At 36.0% G+C, this 24648-nt stretch overlaps 1 protein-coding gene across 15 annotated transcripts in view; it reads left to right on the forward strand.

Annotated features, from left to right (window-relative positions):
* Nucleotides 1–24648, forward strand: part of BAZ2B (bromodomain adjacent to zinc finger domain 2B) — a 163601-nt gene that overhangs the window by 134993 nt on the left and 3960 nt on the right. For 9 of the 15 annotated variants that reach the window (XM_042783818.1, XM_042783805.1, XM_042783808.1 and 6 more), the window contains 14 exons: nucleotides 536–676; nucleotides 1446–1700; nucleotides 2425–2639; nucleotides 4017–4091; nucleotides 9279–9522; nucleotides 11507–11569; nucleotides 13351–13495; nucleotides 16186–16847; nucleotides 17404–17680; nucleotides 17848–18003; nucleotides 18440–18600; nucleotides 19515–19825; nucleotides 20212–20347; nucleotides 22006–22152. In XM_042783818.1, the coding sequence (XP_042639752.1) occupies nucleotides 536–676; nucleotides 1446–1700; nucleotides 2425–2639; nucleotides 4017–4091; nucleotides 9279–9522; nucleotides 11507–11569; nucleotides 13351–13495; nucleotides 16186–16847; nucleotides 17404–17680; nucleotides 17848–18003; nucleotides 18440–18600; nucleotides 19515–19825; nucleotides 20212–20347; nucleotides 22006–22152 (2988 nt within the window). The remainder of the gene's footprint in view (nucleotides 1–535; nucleotides 677–1445; nucleotides 1701–2424; nucleotides 2640–4016; nucleotides 4092–9278; nucleotides 9523–11506; nucleotides 11570–13350; nucleotides 13496–16185; nucleotides 16848–17403; nucleotides 17681–17847; nucleotides 18004–18439; nucleotides 18601–19514; nucleotides 19826–20211; nucleotides 20348–22005; nucleotides 22153–24648) is intronic. The other 6 variants (XM_042783815.1, XM_042783816.1, XM_042783817.1 and 3 more) reach the window with 3 other exon arrangements.

Genomic DNA, 24648 nt, shown 5'->3' on the forward strand with positions numbered 1-24648 from the left:
GCATGGTGATTGAAGGCCAGAACTATGTGGGTTGAAAAGACAGGTTGTGTTTTATAAGCTATCTATATCTACTTCATGTATTATGGGAATTTTTAAACCATCTCTTGTCCAGAGAGGTCTTCCCAACTACTGCTTTCTCTGCTCTAGCAGATGCATATTGATGATACTGATGATACTTTAACTATGTTAAAGCAGGGCCTTTAAAATCAGATGTCTTGCATGTATGGCAGTTCTTTACCATATTTTCACTCAGTCGTCTTTTTGAAATGATAATCCAAAGAGTCTCAGTGTGAACATACTCAAAACCCATTTCCATGTGGACAGGAGAGAAAAAAGCGAATCTCAGATTTGCTCACAAATTCGGTAGTTTTATTCTATTTCTGTAGTTTCCCCCTCACCTCTACTTGAATGCAGGTTCCATAACTGCTGTGGTAATTATTAAGATTACATAAGTAGGGCTTTTCAAATTCTTAGATTGCTCCATTGTAAGTATAATACGTGGGGATTGTTTTCTGCTCTTTCAATTCTGTTTAAGGAGAAAGAGCGGTTAAAGCAAGAGAAACGTGATGAAAAACGATTAAATAAAGAACGTAAACTGGAACAGCGAAGATTGGAATTAGAAATAGCAAAGGAACTAAAGAAGCCTAATGAGGATATGTGCTTGGCAGACCAGAAGGTAATCATAGTAATGTAAACTTCTTCTCTTGCCTTTTCTTTCTTTATTTTGCCACTGTGGCAATAACTTTCTTGCAGCTACTCCCAAAGTCTTCAAATTTTGGTCTAGATAATTTGATAACTATTTGAAATATATACAAATACATGTTAGTACAAACAGTAAACTAGCATATGTTTAGTTAATTAAAAGCATTTTGTTTAAAAGTGGCCTGCTTCCCAAAAAGCACTGCATGTTTCCTTCAAAAAAAAGCAATTACTGAGTTATTTTTACAGCAGGAATATGCATCATGTCTCAGCACATATGCACTAGATTGAGCTTTTCTCATATGTACAATTCCAACCTGTTACTCAAAAAATTTACTCTCCCAGTCTTCTGTGTTCTTCGTTCTTGTCCTTCAGGAATTGACATACCTCAGATTCAAACTCTCTGTGTTCCAGATAATTCCCCTCCCTATGTCTCCCAAATATTTTTACATCACCTTTTATAGTATTCCAATATACCAGAATATAGCCTGAGAGTGTCTCCTGCCCAAAAAGTAAGTATTTATTAATCTCTTGATTCCTATAATGTGAAAAGGTAAATGTACTTCAAGTTTAAAGTAAATTTACGGGATGGGCATGGGGGGGCAGATTCTCTATAGCCTTTACTTTCTAGCATTGTCATGCTGTAGGTCATACAGAAGTATCAGCCAATTTCCCTAGCTAGTATCAAAAGAGTTTTCTTTTGAAATACACTACTGAGTCTTTCCTTGTTTTTCTTTACTTTTCAGCCTCTGCCAGAGTTGCCTCGCATCCCAGGCCTTGTTCTTGATGGAAGCACATTTTCAGATTGTCTCATGGTAGTGCAGTTCCTGTGTAACTTTGGTAAAGTTCTTGGCTTTGATGTGAATGTGGATGTCCCTTCCCTGAGCATTCTTCAGGACGGTTTACTAAACATAGGGGACAGCATGGGAGAAGTACAAGACTTGCTTGTAAAGCTTGTCTCTGCAGCTGTTTGTGATCCAGGGCTTGTTACAGGATACAAGGTAAAAAAAAAAAGGGGTGGGGTGGGGTGGAAAATCCATAGTAAACACCCATATTTATGAATGCATTCTTCATAATCTTTGACACATCTCTGATTGAGATTTCTATTATCTTTCCTAATTCTTTTCTTTGCTGCTACTGCTCTAATGTTACTCAAGGATTTTCTGTGCCCTGTCAGCCTTCCCATTTTCCAGAAGTCACATATTTCTGGACATTTTTTATACCCTTTTCCATTTTTATTTAGACCACTTGTAGGGCAGTATCACGTATGTGTCCATGTTTCTGCCTCCCACCCCCCCGTCATTTTTACTCTCCAAACTCTCCTCTCTCTGTCACTTCATCAAAACCCTGATTCATTTATGATTCTCTTTCTTATTATCATTCCTTTTCAAGCCAACATAGGTCTTCTCTACTCTAGAACTCTACATAGCACGGTTGTACAAAACAGTATTTATCAAATTCTACTTGGACCATGTCTTTTTTCATTTAACCTATTTCATTAATATTAATAAAATCTCTGTTCTTAAAAACTTAGAGGTGAAAACATTCCCATTTGTTACTCCAGTCAAGATTTACATTTGTATAGTTTTAAAGAAAAATCCGGATTAAAGTCCTTATGTAACAATGCAAACAAACCCACCCCACTGTTTTATAAACAATAATATAGTCTGCAGAGGAAAATAGTATTTTTAAATGTGTTGTTCAAAACATCTTTATTCTTTTTAGGCTAAAACAATTCTTGGGGAACACTTATTGAATGTTGGTATCAATCGAGATAATGTGTCTGAGATTCTGCAGATATTCATGGAGGCTCACTGTGGGCAAACTGAGCTGACAGAGAGCTTGAAGACAAAAGCTTTTCAGGCACATACTCCAGCTCAGAAAGCATCAGTACTTGCTTTTCTTGTCAATGAGTTAGCATGCAGCAAAAGTGTAGTAAGGTAAGATTTTTCCCAAACAGGTCTGTTATTTTTACATTATAAAAACGTTATTCAAAAATACTGTATACACTGTGTTCTGTTACAGGAGGGTTCTTGATATAATTAAACTGAAATTTGCTGCGTTACTGCTTCTTACATTTATGTGCTTCTGATATGATGGATGAGTAGAACTTTTCCATGTTTGGTCTCTAAGTTTGTTTTCAAAGCTTACACCAAAATTTCACTTGCTATTTTTGGAGTACAAGATGAGGTTGGTTACAAAGAAATTTGCTATATACTCTAGGGAATAATTTAAGAGTTCTGTAAGGCTTCTGCAGTACTCTGTTTTCCCCTTTTCATTTTGTTTAAGACCTCTTTTGGCCAAATACTTAAAAACGGATCATAAGCTGAGGTGGCAGGCCTGATTTATCATGGTAGTGATTCAAGAAAGTGTGTATTTCATTTGTGGTCAGTAATGTATGGCATTTCATAATTAAAAAACCCCTCTGTTTTAAGCAACATTTTAAAACCGAACAACATGCAATAAAAACTTAGGAAACGCCAATCTTTGGGATACTATACCTCTGCATACTTTCTTTTTGTGGTAAAGTCTTTTGCCACCTAATTGAGTGCTGTTTTGTTTCACGGTCAATTCTGCTGGTTTTGATATAGTGTGCTGTATAAGTGAATCAGAGTTGTGTAACGCAAGAATGAAAGAGTTGCTTCATGTTTTCCAAAGTTGAAAAATAGAAGTGGGCAGTGCAATTGCTGTGCAAGAGAGTTCACGTGTATTAATCAAATTCACCATAATAAGAAACTTTATCTTGTTACAGATGGCCAACTTAAGTCAGATTTGTAGAAATGATCATTCAGAACTTGTTTCTGTGTTTTCATCATAGAAACAGTTGCAACCTGCTAAGTTGTTGAGGCTGAGAAGTCTCAGAAGTGGGCTCGCAGACGGTCACTGTACTGAAGCACTTTTTTTAGTTCTTCAGTTTCTTCAGTGAAAAGGGACTGTTTGTAGATCACATGGTCCCTCGGTAGAATACCACAGATGTACCATGGATAACTGTTTTCAGTGCAGGGCTGGATGCTTTGTGACAAATGCATCTGAAGACTAAACACTGAATTAGAACTATGTTAAAAAACGTCAGATTCTTTGAATGACATGCTTCTTATGGAAAGAAATCTTATATGATACTGTAAATAAAGACTGACTGACACAGGTACAGCAGTAAGCTACCTGGCAGTCATAGTATTGGAATTACCTATCTTTAAAATTATTTATTTTGAATTTTAAACATTTCTCCAAGATAGTTCTTTGAGGCAAAGTACATAAATGTCTGTCAGAAGAAGATATGTATGTTCACAGTTAATGGATTATTTTGTCTTTGACAGTGAAATAGATAAAAACATTGATTATATGTCAAACTTAAGGAGAGATAAATGGATGGTTGAAGGCAAACTTCGGAAGTAAGTTTCATTTCCTTAAATATTAAAATATATTGCTTTTTTTGCATTTGCTCAGATATGCTGCTATATAGGCAGTTGGTTCTAAGGACAAAATTAGCTGATGCAATTACTGTTTTACCAAGAAGTTAGTAACTGAACTGCTTAATTAAGATGGATGTGGATTTAAAATGGTGCAGCACCAGCCTTTTACAGTCCATTAAAGATGCATGAGATTCAAAGGGTGAGAGTCCCTCAAAATCGGAGCAAAGTCAAGTCCATTTTGTATTCTTTGGAAGAAAGTAAAAATTTTTTATTGGAATATTACAGGAGCTGTGAAATCGCTATTGACATTATCAAAATTTATTTGGACCTACCATAATTACCGATGTTCATTCTGAAAAGCATTTTAAGAAGATACGATTTTCATACAACTGCCAATTTAATTTTGCTACTTTGTATTATGTTATCTCAGTGTTTCCCATCTGTCAATGTTGCGTTAGTCCCTATAGCTAGGGATCATATATAGAATGTAAACTTGGAGATATTTTTAAGTATTTTTATTTAAGGTAAAATTAGAACTTTTTGAGGGTTGTCAGTTTCATATCCACTGTCCTCCCATCCTACAAGACAAAATTCCATACAGCAAGCGTAATGGCTCCAACTACCAGGAAGCTAGTAGGCATAACGTTCATGAATCACAGGGGGTAAAAATATATAGCCAGACTCTACTTTTTTTTCTTAGTCATTTTTACCTCTTACTAGGAATGGTGAATCCTTTCTTAATCCTTGCTTTTTAGGTACGTGTGTTTTTAATCTTATGTCTCCCTTTTTTCCTTTTAATGTATCTCAGAAGGAAGAAGGAAAGAAGTAAAGAAGAAGGACGAGAGGGAGGTAGAGGAAAAAATCAGACCAATAAAAAGAAATTCGCTACTAATACTGCAGTTCCTAGTCTGCACAGGGTCAATATATTTTATCTTTTAGGACAATCTAGATAGCTTTTCCTGTCTTCATCTGTATCCCCTCTGTGGGATATAGTTTAAAAAGTCCTTCTGAAATTCTGATGTAGCCAACTGTCCATTAGTGGAATGGGACCCTTAGCTGTCCTTGTTTCCTTAGAGACGAGTCCTTAGGGACTGCTTAGTCTTTCTCTCCCTCCATCAAACTGTAAGTACTTGTAGATGTAGGATCCTCCCTTTTCCTCATGATCTCTCTTCCCTTTCAAATAGTGGGCATAATACCCTGAAGTCCCAAGCCCCTCTTATTTTCTACAATCGTTTCTCTTGTGCTTTCCTTTCGTGTGGATCTCAGGTTCCAGTAGTGCTGTAACTATTTTTGAGCGTAAGTATCACGGGAGTGCTCAGAAACATCGTTTTTTGCTGCTTTGAATTCACTGGACTTGATTCATCTCTCTTATCTTTGATTCAGAATCTTTGTATTTTCTGCTTTTCCTCATGAATTCGAAGAGGCTTTTTATAAGAGCCTTCTTTTATCAATTTTAAACAATGCTTTCTTCTTTATTATGTCAGTTGGTGTTTTTAATAAACTCTTAAAGCTGTTGCTGGAACTTCTCTGAAAATAAGTCTGTTCGTTTCAGTCTTCTGTTTGGTCTTATTTTCCCACTTCCAGACTTCATTCTTATGCATGTTATCTTCCCCATCCATTTCAAAGATCAGTCTAGTTTTTAAACATCCCAGTCCCAAACAGTTTCACATAGGAATATCTGATTTCTTGACTACTCACCATGTGATCGACGGATGTGTACTCTTTGCATATGCATATACAGACCTTTACATGACCCTCAACACAAGCCCATCATGCATGGGAAATGTATAGTGGTAGAATAATGGATGCTGAGGAATGGGTTTGTTTCATCTCAGCCTGGTATGGCAGTGTTTGTTGTGGTAAAACTTCATACCACTATGTCCAGACAGTTTTGAAGTATATCCAAGTGGGATGAGAAAAGACTCTGCCTGTGTCAGATATTTTAGCTACACTGACTATCAGGGCGGGGGGGACACAAACAAAACAAAACAACCAAGAAAGCCTGTGTGTTTGCAAGATATAAAAAAGCAACATTGAAATCCCAGGTCGGACAAAGGAATCATTGTCTAAAAGCCCATAGGGATGCCTTTTTTTTTTTTTTTAACCCCCTTCTCTCTCTCCCTCCTCCTCCCCCTCCCCTCTCTACCCTTTCTGCTCTCCCCCCCCCCCCCCCCCCCCCCTTCCCTCTTAAGGATATTGAACAACATTCCTTAATAAGTGTAATATATACAGTTGGAAGCAGAATTCTGAGCTGACTGTTTCTGCTGGGCTGATGGTCACTGAGAGGTTTCATCTTATTCCTTCTCTATCACATTTAGATGTGGATCTTGATACTAAACACCATTTTTGTAAAGGCGCCTGTCTCATATAATCAATTCATCGTTCTTTGTGCTTTCTTTATCACAACTATAGTCAGAAGACTGTCTCACGTGAGATGATTCAGCTGTTTTTTAACAAAATAATCTTAGCATCACCTTTTTCTGTTACATGTTTTCTCCTTGTCATCTTTTTTGTAGCTTGATCAATATAAAGGAGAATAAAAATGAAATATCACTACTTGAAGGATTAGGTAATATTTGTTTCTTTACAAGACTTCAAATACTGCAGCACAAGGTTTTTCACTGTAACAATATTCCTTTTTAACATGCCAGTATTATGGCACACTCCTTGTAAATTAATTTATTTCCAAAGAGGCCATTTCAATTGTAAATGATGATGGTATATCAAAAGCAGTGTTACATGAGGGGAGAAACTAGACCCTGAGTTTGCCTAGGAGTTGGTAATGTTGATTTGGGAAACTTCCATTTTTGAGACCCAAGCTGAAGTATATTAAAAGTCCGTTAAAAGTATGATGATTAAAATGACTTTGTCTTGCCTACTATTTAATATTTATGTGCAAAGATTATGAGGAAGGCACAAAGTGAATTTTCTTTCTGTGATCTAGTAAACGCTACAGATTAGATTAGATTAGAGCAAGTATAAATCACACATCTGATTATCTGATGGGCCACGTACTCTTTTTATAGGCCATTAGACTTTATAATTCTCTCAACAGTTGCAGATGTCATTTTGGTATATACCTGAAAGTGATAAAGATGGAAATAGTTTTCTGAGTGAAGGTTTTTTTCTCTGTGTACCGTATGTTTAGGTAGCAGCAGGAAAATTATGCTACCTCTTGAAATACCTGAATACTTTTAAAGTTATGCTCTCTTTGGTTTCTACCTCTACACTACTTTGGATCCAGACAGCTGACTTCTTATGCCTATGGTGTTATTAAGAGAGCGTCTTTGATTAATTTCCATCTTTATAATTTGTAGTGTTGTGCAGGCCTCTCTTAGTGCTTGACAGCATTTTATCTCTCTTTTTGCTTTCAGCAAAAGTAGTCTTTTTTGCTTCTTCTCATTTCTTTTAGTTATATGAAAGAGGTGTTTGCTGGTTGTTGAACCTTCCACCTTCCAGCTTTAATCTTGAAGACACTTCAATGATATCTTAGTCTAATTTGTCTCTAAAATTGTCCACTCGTGCAGCAGTCAATCCAATCACTGACTGGTAGCTTTGTTTTGATAGTTAATTCCTGTGTGTAAGCAGGAATTTCCAGTCCAGATGAAGAGGATTTGATAGTTTGAAGTTATCCTTGTAAAAAGGAATTTATTTTTTTTTTCTAAAAAACTTAACTTAGTGGAAGTCTGAGTAGTATTGATACTCAGTGAGACTAAGGCTTTTTGCACCAGACCTGAAAATGTTAATTGCTTTCAAATTCACTGGGAGGCTTGAGAAATTATTTTTATCAAAAAATATTTTAAATTGCTAAAATAGCTAAAAATTAATTTGTATTAGAAAAATAAAAGTGTAAAACTTTCTAATTTGTCCAGCGGATTAACCATGGTGTTAAAAAACCAAACCAAAACAAAAAACAAAAACACCCACACATAAACCAAAGCCCAACTGCTTTCAGGCAAACAGAAGTCCCCTTGATGATTTCTTGCTAATGGTCTTTTTAAAAAGTGCTGCTACCAATTGAGCAGTGAGAGCTTCATTTAAATCTGTGCTGTTGAGTACTGGCTTTGTTTATCAGCATTTTAGAAGGCTGATGCATTTGTCAGGATGCCCAGAAGTCAGTACTTCTACAACACTCGTCATACTTGTAGTCACTTGCTGTATGGAATATTGTTTTGTAGGATGGGAAGAGAGAGGAGTACGACAAGGAAAAATTACGTACTGGTAATTGTGTTTGTCGTTACCGTTCTACTTTTCCCATCCTACCTTCTTCCAGTCATCTCTTACAAAAATCTTTGTCTTTTCTACATGTTTATAAATCTCTTCTAAGTCAGTTGCATTTTTGGTCTGCATTATAAGTCACTGGTTAGGCCTGGCTATTCATACCTCCTGTGATTCAGCATGTTTGCCTGCTAGCTCCCTGATAGGTGGAACTATAATTTTTGCTGTGTGGAATCTTGTCTTATAGGGTTTTTATAGAAGAAGAAGGTCTACTACAACCATAATTACTGGTATGTAAGTTTCCCTTTTCTTTCATAAAAGGAAAAATAAGAGTTTGAATGAGTAATCTCCTAGTAGTTTAGGTAGCTAAGATTTCTCAGAAAATAAAGTATGTCTTAGAATAAAAAGATAAGCCAAAGGACTAAATTCAAATAATATTTAATAAAAACCACATAATAATCTGAAATCATATAAAAACAAAATTTAAACCAACCTTGCTGTTGCCATGTGAATGTAAATAATTCCATATTTCCAACTGAGGATTTTTGCCTTTCCCCCCCCCCCCAGACACAGGTATCTTACTTTCATATTCTTAAATGCATAAAACAAAAGATAAAGAAGTTGAAATGGTTCTTTCTTCTAATTGTCTTCCCTGACTTTTCAGAATTCCTTTTGTGTTTCATTTCTTCTAAACAGTTACACAGTAAAATTCACCTGGGAGACACTGAAATCCTATTCAGAACTGAATAAGAGGCTTAGGGGGTTTTGTAACGTGAATTTTCCTTTTTGACTAAAGGCAATAGATATTGAGAAAATGCAATGTCATATTAGAACTGAAGAGCTAATGTGGATCTAAAATGTAGGATTTACTTTCAATCACATAGGAAGAAAAACATGTTTATGCTACAGACATACTCTATAATTTCACCCCTTGTCATGTGTTTCAAGGCTCAGAATCATTCATGCCAAGAAAACTGGCAAAAGAGATGCTCCAGGAGGTGGTGATGGGGGAGAGGAGCAGCACTCTTTGGAAACACCAACGCCAGGCCGCAAACGTAGACGAAAGGGTGGGGACAGTGATGACGACGACGATGATGATGATGACAGTGATGATCAGGCAGATGAGGATGATGATGATGAAGAAGACAAAGAAGATAAAAAAGGAAAGAAGTCAGAAGTTTGTGAGGATGAGGTGGGTGATTTTAAGTATAGTGAAACTTAATTCCAGTGAGTTAAAACTTGTTTTCCTTCTGTTTTCCTGCAGTGTGGCACTGCTTCCCCAAAAATCTCCCAATAAAAAGGAAGAATAACTTACCTCCAATATTTTAAAATCTTTGGAATGTTTATTTTCCAGAGTGTTTTGTGTTTTTTTTTTTTTTTGTGTTTGTTTTGTTTTGGTTTGGTTTTTTTTTTTGTTTGTTTGTTTTGTTTTGTTTTTTTTCTATTTTGGTAGCTATTATAATATGGATTGGTGGGTTTTTTTATTTGGTTAGTTTGGGTTTGTTTGGCTTTTTTTTCCGTGCTTGTTTTGATTTAGTCTTAATTTCCCTGAAATGCTCAAAGATTGTACCAGATCTAGAGAACTGTAGCTTTGTTAGCAAATGAGCATAACTGTAGTTTTCTCTTAGATAGTAAAGGTCATTTATTAGTTAACGAAACAATAAAAGTGTAAAGTTATAGTTAACTTTATCTCTTATAAGGTTTTCCTTGTGACTTTCCTATGTATTTTTCCCATAACTTTTCTAGGGTGGTCACTGCTAGTCAATAATCAGATAAGATACAGGCAGGATCACTGAAATGTTTTTAGCTTGTTGAGCTGAATTTTATCTACAGTAGTCAAAAACTGTTTTTCATAGAAGTGCCACAGGCCTTTAAGTTTCTCTGTAGAACTCTAGAATGCTCTCCTGGATGAAACCTTGTGAAAGAAACAAGCAAGCCCAATACTACATTTTAGTGCACTGGGTGTTGCACTGTTTGTCAGAAAATGATCCATTTATGCAAGTTTGTCGAAGTTCAGAGTAAGGTTTTATGGGTGCTGTGAATATGGGTGCTTGAATGCATGTATATGACATGTGAACTCAAATGTTTCCGAACACTCTTCCTTAGAAAGCGAACTAGCTTCTAGTGTAGGACAGCCCTTTTGCTATTCTGGATTAATTTCAAGTACTATAATGTGTATGAATTTACGAGAATACCTTAGAGGCACAGCATGAATTTCTTACAAATTAATACTTCAGAATTAAAAATAGGTAATATTCAGGTATCTAATCTTTCATCTGTTCCTAAATCTTTTTCCCTTTAGTACAATCTCCTATTTTGGTGCACTGGGCATTTCAAAGACAAAAGTCCTGTAACTCCTGTTAGAGATATTAATTTTCTGATATAACAGAAGTTCCGTTGCATTCAAAGCTATATGTGGTATTTCAGAAGGCTTCACTTTGATATGCCTCTAAAGAGCCAAGAACTGCAAGACCAGTATCTTACGGTGCAGGTGACTGGGAACTCCTAGGATTTTGCTGTATTCTTTTGGAAACTTGCTGTTATCCCCAGAGACTTTCTTGAACTAAATTAAAAGTCTTGTAGAAACAACTTCTATTTTTAAACTGTGTGAAGAAGGAGGGAACCATAGACTTAATAATATGTGCATTCCTCTTCAAAAATCAGCAAAATTAATACTGGAACTTTTGTAGTAGACTTGTAATTTAAAGTGGCTCTACAATGTCTTGTAGACATTGAAATAAAACACGAGTGTGCACTGACCAAAGACTGATTGATAAGCTTTAGACAAATTCCGTTATTTCATGCATGAAAAACACTTAGAAATGAATGTGAATATCCAAAAAGCTTCGTAGAAACTAAGATTAAATTCTATAAAGTGTTCATGCACTAACTGAATTACTGCTTCCAGTAAAAGAATGTTTTCAGGGAACATTTGGCCACAAGCTTTCTCCTTAGTATTCACCTGAGATAGTTTGGAAAGATTCAAGATACATCTTTTTCCAGTTACATTGTTCCTAGTCAAACACATTGAACAAGCACAAAATTGGAAGTTTTTTACCTGTTAGAGTTTGCCTCTCATTTTCTGTTATATCCTTTTACTGTAATATTCGTAAGACATGGTAGTATGATTTTATCCTGAAATGAATTTGGCGTGACAGTATATTTGGTGATTATAGGATGATGGGGACCAGATAGCAAGTGTTGAAGAACTAGAGAAGCAGATTGAAAAACTGACAAAGGTGAGAGGTCATTTGTCTTTATACTACGAATTTGATCACTGGATGTTCTGAGTTAGAATGTTAACCATCATTTTCAGTGCTCCAACTTAATATAAATAAGGATCAGTTTTTCTTTAATGAAAATATGAATGATGCTGCTGTTCATGACACCTGAACTGTGAGTTTAGTCTAGCAGCACTAAATGGATATGACTCAAAAGACAGTTAAAATGCTGTTGATAATATATTCACACATATCAGAATAGAAAGTAATATATTTTTTATCCATAACTAACTGTTATACTTCTGTTTGTTGGTCTTAGAAACCAATGATAAATTTTGTGTATGAGAAGCAATGGCTTTTCCATTATACAAATGACTGCAAATCTCATTCCCTCCTGTAGTTGGCTAATTTCTGCAACTGTGCTCCAAGCCAATACAAAGAGCTGTCTTTGCTTCAAATTTTGAAAAAAGAAACAAGAAAATACGAAGAGGAATGTAAATGAGAAAGATAGAATGCTGTAGATAGGGGTACTCATGGCCTATGTTTTTATTCTTAGTTTTAGAAAATTTGTCATTTAAGGCTTAGTCTCTTAGTTTCTCTCATGTTTCAAATTGCAATAAATTAGCAGTCCAGAATTAAATCTGACTTGCGGAATTGTCAATTTAGCAGAGCAAGAATTGAATAAACAGAAATTATTGTTCAGCCCTCTCAGATCTCTTTGTGTTTGAATGCAGAATTTGTTTTCAGACATTATTGTACTCATTCTTTTATGAACCAGTTAAAATATCTCATTAGTTTCCCATCAGGAGCTGCAGTATCAGCTATCTTCAGTGCTCTGTTTACCATTTGCTGTTATTGTATAATTGATACAATTTCAGCTGTTCTTGTGCAATGAAATCTTTGATCCTATTGATCAAAGGATATAGATGCCTTTGATCCCCCTCTGCTCCTCTCTGGGGAGACCCCCCTACAGTGCTGGGGCCAGCTCGGGGGCCCCCAACAGCAGAAGGACCCGGAGCTGCTCGAGCGGGGCCAGAGGAGGCCACGGAGATGCTGGGGGGGCTGGAGCAGCTCCCCTGGGGGGCCGGGCTGAGAGAGTTGGGGGGTTCAGCCTGGAGAAGAGAAGGGGCCGGGGAGCCCTTTGAGCGGCCTCCCAGGGCTTAAAGGGGGGGCAGGAGAGGTGGGGGGGGACTCTGGGTCAGGGGGTGGGGATGGGATGAGGGGGGACGGTTTTGCACCGAAAAAGGGCAGATTTAGGTGAGCTCTGAGGCAGAAATCCTTCCCTGTGCGGGGGGCGAGGCGCTGGCCCAGGGTGCCCAGAGCAGCTGTGGGTGCCCCCTCCCTGGAAGGGTTCAAGGCCAGGTTGGACGGGGCTGGGAGCCCCCTGGGCTGGGGGAAGGGGGCCCTGCTTGGGGCAGGGGGTGGCACTAGGGGGGACTTCAAGGTCATTTCCAACCCAAACCAGTCTGTTATTCTATTGTTCTTTGAGAGTCAGTGTTAAAATGACAGGACCTACCACGGCAAAATGTGTTTTTAAAGGAAGACTGATAAACTTAAGCTGAACCAGGAAGTGATTGAATTGATTTTTTTTTTTTTTTTTTAAGGGAGTTCTATAAGTAAAATCATTAAGGCAGCAATTGTGAGTAGAATATCACATAGCACACAGAAAAAATTTCGTAAGAGAGTATCCTCATGTGACCCTTGAACTTCTTTGTTCAGTATGGCAGCCAGTACTTGTTTTCTGTTATAACAATTTTTTCCCCCTATTGAATTATAATGCTTTCCCTTTTTTAAAACAGCAACAGAGCCAATACAGAAAGAAGTTATTTGAAGCTTCGCACTGTTTGCGTTCAATGATGTTTGGTCAAGATCGTTACAGGCGTCGATACTGGATTCTGCCCCAATGTGGTGGTATTTTTGTAGAAGGCATGGAAAGTGGTGAAGGTAAGAAACAAAGAAATGATGTCACACTAAGGTATACTATGCCAAGACATAGTGCTGATCTCTGTAGGCTATAATTTTGTGCAGCAAGGTCTTCAGGCTTCACCTTCAAGCACAGACTAAACAGCCTACTGTTGGTAGACCTATCTATTCATATGGTGCTCACTGATACTCTCCTTCTGATTATGAAATATCAGTTAATACATTTCAAGATTGGGATTAATATTTTGGAAGTTTTCATTTGTTATAGCTCTGTATGTTGTGCTTCTTCATATTTACCTAAATGGGATATTTTTTGGCTCGCTCTGAACTATTTCACATTTCCCTATGGCAGTGAACACTGCATATGAAAACCAGGATGACCATAAAATGCAAAAAAAATTATTCTCATCTTCAGTTGTTATATTTTGTGCAAATACACAGACTATTCTCTGCTTGAAGATTTGATACATGTCTGCAAAAATACAAAAATGATTTTCACACAGTAAAGTACTGTGTTTTCTAATCAACAATATGATTTAGTCTCTCTATTTTACCAATTGATCTGTCTTCCAATCCAGCAAATGCTGAAGCTATTTTTCTAAAATTAAAATGTAATTTTGTGGTTGTGATGGTTGTATGCTAACTGTGATTGAATTTTTCACACACTTTAAATTGGACAGATGCAGAAAATATATATTAATCTGACCTTTTTGTGGGTATTGGAATTTTTAAACATAAGCCTTCATTTTGGTCACAGAAAAATCCTTTCTAATTCCGATACAGATGAAGCAAAACCCCGTTACTCTCACAATTTTCCCCCCAAAAGTAACAAAAAAAAAAATATCTGATCCACACCAGAATTGGCGTGATCTCAGAACTGCATCATAAAGAGCTATTTAATTAAAATAACTGTAACATTACAACATGGTATGAAATCTGAGCTCTGATTTGGCCCCCAAAATAAGCTGTAGAATGTTTCGTAAATCTAATTTTGATCTTCAAGTTATCTTTCTAAAATTGGTAGCATGAAAAATAGTTTTTCTGTGTCTCCTGTTCAGCATTATTTTATGCTGTGTGTTAGAAACTGTTTTGCACGAGTGGCTGGATACAGAAGGTAAACTGTCATATGCTGTACTGCTTGCATTCCTTTTGTTCACTATATTTTATTGATTATATTTTAACCACATTAATCCCAAAATGCTTTGGAAATTGTACACAAAGAAAATCACTGAAATATACCTACCTGTCTTAAGATAGTAAAAACAAAAAACCACACAGATGTTTTAGCCAAGAACTGTAAGGCAAACCCATGTTTTTTAATACATTGTCTTAATGAAAGTTTAATCTCTCTGAATAGCAAAATGGACATGTTCTTAAGTTCTCAACTACTCCCTCCTTCCCTCAGCTCTTAGTTTGCCCTGTTTCAGTAAGTTCTACAGCTTATCCACTCCTATTTCCTTTGTCTAAATGTCACTGGAAATGTGACATAAAGTCTTGAATGATCTGTCTGTTTAAAAAATACTACTTCTTCCATCTTCATGTAGTCATTTTGGTTCTCATACTGATCCTCAAATTGTTTATATTTTGACCATAGCTGTGAATGTGTTTTTAAGTTTTAAGGGGAGGGGATATGCTTTTCTTCAAATAATTATTTATGTGGAAATTACCATTTTCTAGAACAAGCAAGTAAACTTTTATGACTGTTCTGGCCATAAAATGTAAGAAGGACCTTTGTTTATTTGTGATTATAGTATCTGATGAAAATAATTTAAGAAGTTGGGATATTGGATTTTTGACCTCTTCCTCCTTTCCAGACATTTTCCCATCCCATTTTACAGTTTTTAAGACTTTTAGTCTGAGCTGACAGATCAGTATAAGGGTGGAAGGGAAATGGTTAAGAAAGACTGGGAGAGCAAAGAAGACTGAAAAATGTTTTTCCTTTTCATAAGATAGATCATTCACACCTTGTGTTTGAAGAAGCTGACATTTGTAATCAAATTCTGCATGTTGTACTTTGAATTGCTTAGGTGCTATGCTGTCTGACTGCACCTGTCTGCTTAGTTTTGTGTAGAGTCCCAGTCATGTTGGGTGGCTCCTGAGAGAATTTTAAACTTTCAGGAATGTTGATATTGTTTCACAGTTGAAGTTGTTAATGATTTTTATTCAGAGAAGTGAAATGTTTAATGTTGTGTTTCAATATTTGGGAAATACTTGATTTCACAACAGGAACTTTGGTACTCCTTTTCATAGCTGGCTGTGAATTTAATGAAATGGTCTTTTGCAAAAATAAGCTTTAAGGCTATAAAGATTGTACCCTCTTGATATAAACAAGAGCTTTTCAATAAAGCATGGAGAGACTTGCAGAAAGAAAGCTGCCAAAAATTTGTCCCTTTCAAAGACTTTACACTGGCAAACTGATTCAGACATACATGCATTTTAAGGGAAAATTCTATAACCGTTAACTACATTGAGGTTATTTTTTCTCCAGGTGTTTAGTAGGGTTTAAATCTCAGTGTGCCTTGAAGCTTGTTTCCTTCTGCAAAGTGTTCTGTAAAGTAAGAAGTGATTGCATTTAAAAAAAGAAAAAAGACATTGCGATCTAGCATGTGTTGATCCAAAAACGAAGTAATTTTTTATTTAACTATGATGATAAAAATGGTGTAAATTAGTTGGCCTGTTAAATTTCATCTGTGTTCCTTGTACATTTTTAGGCCTAGAAGAAATTGCAAAAGAAAAAGAGAAGTTAAGAAAGGTAGAAAGCATGCATATCAAAGAAGAATTTGAGACGGAAGAAAAATTACACTGTTTAACTACAACTCACTGTGAGCAAAAGGAAGATCTGAAAGAAAAGGACAACACTAACCTGTTTTTACAAAAGCCTGGGTCATTTTCAAAACTAAGCAAACTGTTAGAGGTAGCAAAGATGCCACCTGAATCTGACATGATGTCCCCAAAACCTAATGGTAATGCGGCAAATGGTTGCACATTATCTTATCCAAGTAACTCAAAAAACTCTCTCTGCGGCCTTCAGCCCACCGTATCACAAACCACCATAGAGAAGTCTGATTCTAATAACCTTTTCAGTCATAATGCAAGTGGGACAGGAAAGTTTTACAGTTCTCCACTAATTCCAAATGATCAGTTGTTAAAGACTCTTACTGAAAAGAGCAGACAGTGGTTCAGCCTTTTACCGAGAATACCCTGTGATGACATGTCCGTTACCCATACAGATACACCAGCTACTACAACTTCACTTACTCCTCAATCACATCCACCATCAAAGTCACCTTCACCTGTTCCATCACCTCTTCTGGGCTCAACCTCTGCACAGAGTCCAATGGGATTAAGTCCTTTTGCATTGTCACCACTGCAGGTAAATGAATTTTTGAATACTCTGAACTTCCTGTGCTTATTTGAGCGGAATTTCTGGTTAGACAAATTGTATCACAGAAGTGCTATCATTGTATTTTCATTTCTTTATTTTTTTTCTGTTTCCAAATGTTACTTAATTCCATGTTACAGATGTTTTATAATACTAGAAGTTTTTTGATAAAAAACTATTAAGTATAATCAGGTAGGCCAATGTATGATATTTTGTATGTATATTGAAGTAATTTTGCTTTTAGAAGGTTGGCCACTGGTATTAAGTAAGAAGCAAATAAATAAATAAAAGCTAGGTTTCAGAAATGTGACATACCACACCCTCCCTTTAAAAGCTATTATTTTTTTTAAGCATTAACAGGGCCCAAATAAGGAGTATTACACATTAGCGTTACATTAGTTTTTCTTAAACTAATGGGAGTACTGGGTAACTGCCTCCTTTATGTTTCGATTATTGTTTGACAAATAGCATCCTAATCATAATTCAGGTTTCTTGGTAATAATTAGTAATGTTAGTTGTGATTGTGTTAACAATATCTTCTGTGTAGCAGATGAAGACTGGACTGCCTATAATGGGACTTCAGTTTTGTGGATGGCCTACAGGAGTTCTTACTTCAAATGCTCCATTTTCATCCCCTTTACCTGCTCTTGGATCAGGGTTGGGATTATCAGAAGTGAACGGTAACTCATTCTTGGCATCTAGTGTTCCTGCAAGTAAAAGTGAATCACCAGCAGTCCGGACTGAAAAAATAGCTTCTGCCCCTTCTACAGCAGTTGAAGTAGCCAAGCCAGTAGATTATCCTAACCCAAAGCCTATACCAGAAGGTAAGTATAATACAATGATAAGATGGAACTATGTGAAGGACAATTTCTACAGTGCCACTACGATGTTACAATTTATTTTTTTAATAACTTGCCTATTAAATTTGACTAGGTGATTTCTCTAATCCGATTGTGTGTGATCATATTAAAATATGCTTGTCTTGATTTAGAAATGCAGTATGGGTGGTGGAGGATTACTGATCCAGAGGACCTAAAATCTTTGCTTAAAGTGCTGCATCTCAGGGGAATAAGAGAAAAGGCCTTACAAAAGCAAATACAGAAACATATGGATTATATCACTCTGGCCTGCATCAAAAATAAGGATGGTATGTAATTGATATTTATGTTGCGCATGGTGTTTGGGTATAAGATGACTGGCATAGAGCTCTGATGTGTTTAGTTGCAGAGTTAGATTAACGGCTGGAGAAAAAATGTAAAGGTTTCATTGTCTGTAGTGGCCTTTTCACCAGCCTTTTTCTGGAAAGTTACAGGATCGGAGAAATCCCACTTAATATAAATTGCTCTAGTGGTATAAATGTTGCTAACCTTAAGCTCTTTCCATCTCTGTAACACTAGCTCAGCCTGTCCTTCCCCTTCTTGCCTTTAAATTGCAAGTTATGTTGTTCATGTTGGGTATCTTAAGAGTACTACATTTTTACAACAGTTCAACATTTGACTGGAGTGACAGGTAAATCAGCTTGAATTTACTCAGAGGAGTTATAATACTAATTAAAATAATAAAAATGTGATTCTCAAATACAGTTGCAATTATTGGTATCAGTGAAAATGAAGATAACCAGGTAACTCGAGATGTTGTGGAAAACTGGTCAGTAGAAGAACAAGCAATGGAGGTGGATCTTGCTATTCTTCAGCAGGTGGAAGATCTAGAGAGGAGAGTTGCATCAGCTAGTTTACAAGTTAAGGTAAAACCACTTTTAGTAAAATGTCTCTTTAAAATATGGTAAGAATTTAAAGTAGATAATAGCAGTCATTTTGCTTTTGGTAAGTTCCTTATTCCATCTCTAATTGTCTGCAAAGAAAACAAATCCACTGTAGCAGTATCATGGGTATTTGTGTTTGAAACATTTTATTGCAGTTAAATCTTCAGCTGAAGATGCTCAGAATGGCAGTTCCTGGAGAATGTTCTTGTACAGTGTGCAGTTCCCTGCACATTTTGTTAACTTTCTGTGAATGCAAAGATTTTCTTGCATATAGATTGCTTAATTATGGTGGGTTTTGCCACAGTTCTGCCTGGTTTGGGTAACTGCTGCTGTTAATGCTTTCAGAAAAGGCTGCAAGTACATCATAATACTCTGCTTGAGTGTTGTAGAGTCATGGAGAACATGTGATGGTTGTGAGTGTGAAAGAGTTAAGAATTCACTGGCTTCCATTACAATTGGGAATTTGTCCAAGGTGGGTGTAAGGGTATCAAATTGCATATGTTTGGTTACAGTACATATGTGGTACTGTGATCTGGTTTGCTTTAGAGGTGGATGTTATTTCTGTGTGACCAACTGATACTGACTCCTGAGCCTACTGGGCAGATAGACCTGTTCTGATGTTTTGATCAGTAGAACAGGATACTTCAAAAGGAGCTAAGAATGCAGACTGTTGTAGAAAGTTCCCTTCAGAAAGTCTGGTAATGCTTGTATTTTTTGATTAATTGTTTTAGTTCTCTGGATATTTTGGAAACTGTCTCTACAGATGGATTACAAGTAACCAAGATCTACTGGAAACAGCGCTTCGCTTGCTTAGTTTGATTCCATAAAACAGTTCCTCTGTTTGCACACTAAGTTAACAGCAACCAATAAATGCACAAACCTTTCTATTAACATAGGGTTGGCTGTGTCCTGAACCTGCATCAGAGAGAGACGACTTGGTATATCGTGAACATAAGTCAATTACTAGATTGCACAAGAAGCACGATGGAGATTGTGCTGGAGGCGGAGAAGGCAATACCAGCTCTCTAGAGCGGAAGAGTGACAACCCTCTAGATATAGCTGTAACCAGGCTTGCTGACTTGGAGCGGAACATAGAGCGAAGGTATCTGAAGAGCCCCTTAAGTACCACCATTCAGATCAAACTGGATAATGTGGGCACAGTTACTGTCCCTGCTCCTGCACCATCCATTAGTGGTGATGGTGACGGGTAGGTTATTGAGATTAACTTGAAAAATTATTGTGCTTCTTTGCTAATTGGAGCCTATTTTCTTATTGCCTGTTATCTATGTACTTTCTTGTATGTCTTTGATCCATATGGATCATGTTATTCTGCATGGTGCTTTGTAAAGATATTTTTTGTTACGTTTGTTGATAATCTTGCAAAGTTATCTTACATTTAACTGGTTGTGACTAAGCTTTGAGGCACGTAGCCACAGTCTGTGCACTACATGAAATTTAGTTGCTTAAACTTTATACTTATTGGCTGTGTACGTTTTGTCATTGCTTGGCTTTCAATGTGATAATGATTGTTCCACGTTTAAACATAAGCAAACACGGATGTGACCTACTTAATTTCTCTGTATTTCAATGCAGAACTGAAGAGGATATTGCTCCAGGGCTAAGGGTATGGAGAAGGGCATTGTCAGAAGCGCGCAGTGCTGCACAGGTAGCTCTGTGCATTCAGCAGTTACAGAAATCAATAGCATGGGAAAAATCTATTATGAAAGTTGTAAGTGTTTTTAATTTAAAAAACCAAACCAAAACAAAACTGTAACTAAACTACTTTTGCTATATCCTATTTTCCCCCTTTAGGCATTTTAAGATACCATGGTTAATAATGCATTTCTTATTACTGCATGTAGAACTTAATACAGTTAAACTGTACATTGTGCACAGGTAAATAGAAGCCTAATGGAAAAGACTGTCCCTTGCTTGCCAAATTCATCATCTGGAACTTTCTAAGATAAAAATCCCCTGTAACTGGTTGCTTTATTGAAGATAGTAATTACTCTTTGTTGTTAACATTTAGGTAAAAAAAAAAGAGTCATTTCTGGCTCCAGCTGATGAAAGATACTCTATCTGATGGAATATTTCTGATCTCATCCGTGACATAAGCTTTATGGAGGTTCAACATGACACATCCCAATTAAGGACTTCATTTTTCAGAAAGTTGAGATGCTCCAAATGTGTGGCTTCTTTGCATGCACACTTCTCACAACTGAACATACAAATTGGGCAAGTGTGTGAGCAAATAGGCTGAAATACCTGTTTCCTTGTACACTTAACAAATAGCTCTGTGTTAACTGCATATACAAAGAAGGCATGCAAAATGCATGTGTCAAAATTTGCATGGGCCTTTGAACCTCAGATTTCTGAAAACGAAACTATTACTACAGCAATAGCGACTATGATGCGATTAAGTAATGGCCAGTGCTACGTAGTGGGTGGCGAAAGTGATTTTTCCATTAGTGGTCTTTTCTGTAATTTTACAATTTCTGCTAGTCCTACACAGTTTCTAATTACATCTGGACAATTAAAGGATGATTTAAATAAGAACTGTAGTGTAAGGCCGTACCTCTGAGTTTATATAGCGGTAAATTTAAAGCTGTATCTTCAGAGCAAAAAGTTTATGAATGTAGTAGGAGCACCTGAAAAGGCCTTTGAATGTTTCAAGATACAGTAATTTATTAGCCAGAAAAAATGTACAGTAGCATTCTCAATTTGATTGAAATGTTCTATGCATTTAATTACACAGTAAATGTAAGTATTTGGTGAAAATATGTGGAGATCTTTAAGTTCCTGAAAAAGAAGTCCAGATATAGAAGAGCATCAAAATCACAATACATTAGGTATTTTTTTAGTTAGTGTGAATTTTAGGAAGTGCTAGGATCGTGGTTTTGTTTTACTGAATTTGTTCATGGTGGTCTTTGGATTAAGATCCTTACTGATTATTATCTGAAAATACTATTGTAAATTAGAAATTATTTTAATGAAATAACTTATATATGCAATATGGGCATAAATGAAGAGAAGATTCGTGAGAGAGTATGTGTGGGCCAAGTGATTTTGATGGGTGTAAGACACCTTTACTTCTCATGGACATTAATGAAATATAAAAAGCATTCATAGTTTTGTGTGCTGTAGGACACCTATCTTATATTGAATTGCTTTTCTAATGTGTTCCCAAATGTAGCCGTTAGATTAGTTCCTCACATACTGCATATATTCTTTTACAAATGTGATAATTAGTTTACTCTGATTGTGGTAAAATGAAAGGAAGGTAATTCTCAAAATGAATTTGTGTTTGGAGGGGAAGGGTCATTTAGGTACCGTTCCTGAGTTTCAAGTTTTAAAAATTGAATTAAAGATATTTTTCATGTATTATAGTACTGCCAAATTTGTCGAAAGGGAGATAATGAGGAACTGCTGCTCCTTTGTGATGGTTGTGATAAAGGCTGTCATACCTACTGCCACAGACCCAAAATCACTACCATACCAGATGGTGACTGGTTTTGTCCTGCCTGCATAGCAAAGGTAATACTAGCTATAAATGTGAAGTGACTTAGAGTGACCTTTTTTTAGATGGCAGAGTTACAGGTCTACCAGTGCTTTTTTCAATTAAAATAACGGTCTGTATGTTTTATGTTGGGCTGCCATTAAATAATGGGATGAATGGTTTTATTTAACATGGATTTTAGTGGCAGTAAAGGCTACTGTTTTATTTGTTTTAAACTCTATTTTTTTAATGTAAGTAGGTACAGAATTTTCTTGCTGATTGAATACCATAGGTTTTTATTTCTCTTTTAGAACTTTTTCAGTATTTGTCTTCCAAGCTTCATTGCTAAGTGTTGACAGACCAATGTCTTAGATTGTTTGAAAAGAAAAATTGTAGAAAACACTTAGTAAATATTTTTTCATTTCTGTACAGCATACTTTTAGTTTTACTTTTTAGATACATGGTACGTTTGAGAGAGAGGCTGTGTATGCTTCCTGTGAGAGATTTGGGGTTATTTTCACCCCTCCCAAAGAAAACAGTCTAAATAGAACTTTAGGGTAGTTATATTCAAATGACTGAATTAGCGGTTATTATTGTTTAAAAGGTCACAATTTTCCCATCTCTAGTTAGTCCTAAAATTAAATGCATTTTTTTGCTAAACTTGTTAGTTAAGTTTTCTAGCATTACCTGTGAATATTGTAACTGAAGAAGTAGCTTTACAATAAATACTCAATTTTATATTTTCTTTGGGTATTGTCAACATGACCCTTTTTTCTGTGCATCTTTCACAAAGTAATAAGGAAGACAAATTGTTTTTGAAATCATTATGTGCAACAGAAGTAATAAAAACAGGTTACTGTTGAGAATTGATTGTATAGTAGTTTACAAGGGGTTAACTCATGCTCTAACTTTTTCTGTACTTATCATGGTTTTATTACAACCTACCTCGTTATAAAGATAGAAATTGCCCTATTACGCTATAACTTACCCCATCACTTCTCATGGTATTTCCCTAACCTTCCCCTGCCTCCCTCCCCAGTAACTACTGGGTTTAGTAAAACAAAAAAATTTTTTTTCTCAGATTTTTTTTTTCTGTCCCAAATTTGGTTGAAAGCTGTAGACTTAAAGGTGATAGAAATTTAAGGTGAAATTCCAGCAGAACTTTAAAACATGTTGAATATTGAGTCAAAATTCTGCAAGATGTTGGAAGACTGTGTATAAACAGTGCCATCCTAATTTAACTCAACTGTTATTTTTTTCCTTGTCCTTAAAAAAAAACAACTAACAACAAGAAAAACAAACAAATCAAAACAAACAAACAAAAACCAAACCAAACCAACAAAACAAAAAAAAACAACCCAAACCATCAACATCTGCCATTCCCACCTACTTAGAACTAATATTCACAGAATGTCTCAAAGTCAGGCCTTAGGTGATGACAGTTGATCTGTTCTCATTGGCCTACATTGTGTTTGTAACTAAATGGCTGAAAATCAACATTGCTCTTCAATTGCTATGTGAACTGATATACTTGACTGTTTTTCTATCCTTGGACCAAGAATGGTCATGATACAGAGTAACACTAAGAGAGTACAATTATCTACAAATCTTTCTAGTGTTCTGCATTAAAAGGAATTCTATATGCAACATGCATTTTTCCACATTCATGCATTCATTCAGCATCTGAATTGTAAAAACTGACTACATTTTTCTCCACACTGGTTACAATCAGTGGCAAATGCTTGAGAAAGTTATGATATTTGTGAAATAAAGGAATTGTCTAGTAAGGGTTTCTAGTAGTTCGCAAAATCTGCATATTCTTAATTGAAAAAGTGTATTATAAAAATACAGTTTTAGACAACTTTAAAGCCAAGTAGTATTTTGATAGAATATAAAATATGTTACAGTTTAAACTAGATAGTTCAAACGATGTAAACTAGTCTTAGTAGCACAGGCGAGTTTAGTGCTTCTGATGCTGTCTCTCATCATGAAAATTATTTTCTGTCTCTTTCATTCTGTGACTGTCAAGTGAGTCTTTTCAGTGGTGTCATGTGCTTGACTTGACATTCTCCAAAGTTCCTATTCTAATGATCAGAATGATGACTTCAAATATTGTGCCACGTTATGATGGTGTCAATACCCATAATAACTAACTTTTTCATCTTAAATGTACCACTTAGTTTCATCTTACTCTCTGTAAATAGTTCTGAATTAAATAACGTTCCTTTTTTCCAACTTTGTAGCATTCTGGTATTGTCATACTCCTTTTATGTACTCCTATAGTTGTCTTGCAGCCAAGCTATCTACATCTTTCATATCTGGCTTTTAATCTTTAAATCAGTTGATTCTGTCCCAGACATTTTAAAAACTCTTTTACAGTTTTCTGTATCTTGCAAATAATATGTTTGCTTGAAAATTAATATACCATTCCCTCACTTGTCTTTAGAGAAGAGCAAAAAGTGAATAATCTCTGATATTAAATATTTAAATTGTTTTGGCACTTTTATTTCTGATCTTCATTACTGTCCATCAAT

Source organism: Tyto alba, unplaced genomic scaffold, assembly GCF_018691265.1.
Source record: "Tyto alba isolate M040663 unplaced genomic scaffold, T.alba_DEE_v4.0 Super-Scaffold_7, whole genome shotgun sequence".
NCBI lineage: Eukaryota > Metazoa > Chordata > Aves > Strigiformes > Tytonidae > Tyto > Tyto alba.